This window comes from Montipora capricornis, chromosome 1, assembly GCF_036669925.1.
Source record: "Montipora capricornis isolate CH-2021 chromosome 1, ASM3666992v2, whole genome shotgun sequence".
In the NCBI taxonomy this organism is placed as follows: Eukaryota; Metazoa; Cnidaria; class Anthozoa; order Scleractinia; family Acroporidae; genus Montipora; species Montipora capricornis.
The window spans coordinates 4,610,266-4,613,741 of NC_090883.1; the positions used below are offsets into that span (position 1 = coordinate 4,610,266).

General features: G+C 40.9%; 1 protein-coding gene across 1 annotated transcript; it reads left to right on the forward strand.

Moving 5' to 3' along the window:
* Positions 1-513: 513 nt before the first annotated feature.
* LOC138055051 (zinc finger protein 862-like) lies at positions 514-2,160 on the forward strand. Its single transcript, XM_068901184.1, has one exon. It carries the CDS (start codon positions 514-516, stop codon positions 2,158-2,160), a length of 1,647 nt encoding a protein of 548 aa, XP_068757285.1.
* The last annotated feature ends 1,316 nt before the right edge of the window (positions 2,161-3,476 follow it).

The following is a 3,476-nucleotide window of genomic DNA, read 5'->3' on the forward strand; positions in this document are numbered from 1 at the left end:
AATATTGACAAGCACTATGTCTCTGTAATAAGCACTGAAAATCGTGTCCATGGAAACCACCTGAGTGACAACCTCCTGGAGTAGGAATTTTTGGCATGGAAAATGGAAAGTGTTTACCCAGTGTACTGGATAATGCAAAACAGCGTGAAAACTATATCTCAGTGACAGAACGTATTATATCCAACAGTGTACCATGTCTTCATTTTCTGTCTGGTGTTGTCATCACCCACATTCCCAGTGCTCGACACTAACGCTTGTCCACTATCCCAGGACTAGTGAAAATGTGCTCCTAGTAGCCCCTAGACTAGTTAGTTTTGTGGAAAAATTTATGTACTACAACTTTATAACTTGGAAAGTTTTTGTGGGACGCTTTATCAGGAGCTTGTTTGTAGTATTTTTTAGTAATACAAACCACAGGACTTGCAATGAGTCCATATGAAAGGGGTTTGGTACGATCACCTCGCAAAACAGACGCCATTTTGGAGATTTTTCGCACGTCACGTAACTCCAAGAATGAGAAAGATTTCAAGCTTTTTTGATGCCTTACCTTCAAGGAAACGCCCTGCTACGGCCGAGGATCCTAAGGCAGATTTACAGAGTCTGCAAGAGGACCACGTCATGCAGCATGAAGAAAAAAAGAAGTGCGATCAACACTCAAGAAATTTTCAACCGAGCTGGAAGAAAACATATCCATGGCTGCGATTCATTGACGGAAAAATGTACTGTGCAACTTGTGGGGACTCAAACAAAAGCGCTGAGAGATTAGCAAATCCGAACTCGACTTTTGTCACAGGGACAGATAATTTCCGTTTGGATTCGATAAGAAGTCATGAAAGTTGCATACCCCACGTAAAGGTAACAAAAGCTTTTATGTTTCGATGCAATCCTGAGAAAACTCCACTTCCAAGAGCACTTGCTGCTGTATCAGAAGAAGTGCAATTGAAGATGAAAAAATTATTTGAGGTAGCCTATTTCGTTGCCAAGCTTGAACTTCCATTCACAGTATATGAAAGTATCGTTTCTTTAGAGACAAAACATGGAGTGAAATTGGGACAAACTTATCACAATGAGAAAGTATGCAAGAACTTTATCACAGCTATTGTAGAGCAGTTTGAATGTGATTTGTCTCGAAAAGTGACAAGTGCAAGATTTATTAGTGTCATGGCTGATGGTACTACTCATATAGGTACCGGAGAGGTGCTTCATGTTTATGTTAAACTGTTAGAGAATGATAAAGCAGTCAACACTTTTGTTGCCTTGAAAGAATGTCCAAATGGGAAGGCTCAGGGGATTACAGAAGCTATCACGTTAGCCATGGATGAGAAAGATCGGAATTGGAAAGATAAAACTGCCTGCCTTGGAACCGATGGAGCCAATGTGATGGTGGGACAGCATGGAGGCGTCTTTGGGATCTTAAAACAAGACATACCAAGCCTTATATCTGTCCACTGCATTGCCCATAAACTAGAACTGGGATTACAAGATACAATAAAGGGTATTCCTCTCTTCCAAGAAGTAAAGGAATTGTTGCAAGGCATGTGGAAGTATTACAAGTATTCCTGCAAGGCACTAAAAGAGTTAAAAGATCTTGCTGAATCAATGGATGAGAAGGCATACAAGTGTATTAAGGCTGATGGATCTAGATGGGTACCCCATTTGCTTCAGGCTCAACAGGTACTGCTCTGCAAGAACTACAGGTTCATTGTTATCCACTTTGAACATGCTTCGCAGGCACGAGACAGTAGTGCTCAAATGCAAGGAAGAGCCAAAAACTACTCCAAGAAATTGAAGAGTTTTAAATTCTTGAAGTTCATGCACCTTTTACTGGATGTCATCAAAGAAGTTAGCAAGGCATCTTTATTTTTCCAAAGAGATGATGTAACTGTTTCAGCTGTACAACTGAAGATTCAGACCCTTTGTGGAGCTTTAGATGCTATGAACCTCAGGCCTGGAGAACATTTCAGATCATTTTGTGCAGAGATTACTGATGACAACGTGTTTAAAGGAATTCATCTCACAAGAGAGAATGGAGATGATGCTTCTTATACAACTATCAAAACAAAACTTACCACATCTGCCAAGGAATACTTTCACAAGAGATTTTCCAATTTCCAGGAGGATCCAGTCCTCTATGGAGCAGCCGATCTAAGCAACCCCTAGTTGTGGCCAAGAGAGAGGCAAGATCTCCTCGTCTTTGGTGACAACAAGCTAACTGACATAAAACAGCATTTTCAAGCACTTCTCAAAAGGCATAATTTTGATGAGCAAGCCTGTCTGGATGAATGGCTTGAATTAAAACTGTTAGTATACCGAACGCCTCAGCTGAGGGAACAGAGTGTTCAGGACTTTTGGCTTCACATGTTCACCGTTTATGGGAATGAATTTCCAAATCTGCTCATGGTGATAGAACTGTGCTTGATCATTCCAGTGCAGACTGCATGTGTTGAAAGAGGCAACAGCTGCTTAAACAGAATCATGACCGACCACAGAGCATGCCTTGATGTCCCAACAGTAAGTGCTCTGATGCACATTGCCATCAATGGTCCAAGCCACGAAGAATATGATGCAACACGAGCAGGTGCATGTTGGTTCACTTCAGGTGAAAGAAGGAGGAGGCCAGAGTATTTGGACCAGAATAAGAGAGATGCAGAGTAGACTCACTGTTTATGTAATACTTTGAAACATGTTGCTTAGTACAAGTCATTCCTGTAGCATACGCAACTGAACTTCAATGAAGTCATTGATTGCTTAAGTCATTGAATTGATAAAATTGTTCTGGCAGGCTAGTATCTTGAACGTTCATATTTACTGTTAATATGAGAGAATAAAATAATGACATCAGAGTGAGTCTTATTCTTTTTTATTTTATTTAATATATATTACAGTTTCTTAAAGTGTAACTGGACAAATAACAGGGTGTCTGGGGAGAGGCAGGACACCAGAAGGTTAATGGTTCCTAATTCTCTAGCCTTTGTTTTGGACTAGTGACTTACTGTGCTTACTAGCCCACTGCCTAGTATCCAAAAAAGTTAGTGTCGAGCACTGATTCCACACCATTTACAGAAGGGAAATGAAAAAGGTTGCTGCCTGAACAGTCTTTCACTTAACTATTATCTAATAAAATGTAAATTCTACAATCTTGGACAAAACTGTTGAGAAACACGAGCTCCAAAGTCTGCTTATGTGAAAGCACTAACAACCGAGTTTCAACACCCCCCCCCCCCCCTCAATGTTGTTTGTGGCTCCGAAACGCTTTCCCAAGAATTGCGGCTTGTTTAAGTCAACATTGAATAGGGGGAGGGGAGGGGGGAGTTACTGCAGTAATACTGTTGAGCCAGGGGTTTTCGTGAAAGATTTTTGGACACCAAAAGGCTACTTTGCTCAAGTAGGTTTGTCCAAGATTGTAGCTCCTTTCACTATTCAAAACACTCGAAGTGAAGCACGACGACTGAATCTCAGAGGTCTTACTACCCAAA

Excerpts from the sequence above, each read along its gene's own strand:
- LOC138055051 (XM_068901184.1), top strand. The coding sequence starts at position 514 with ATGAGAAAGATTTCAAGCTTTTTTGATGCCTTACCTTCAAGGAAACGC.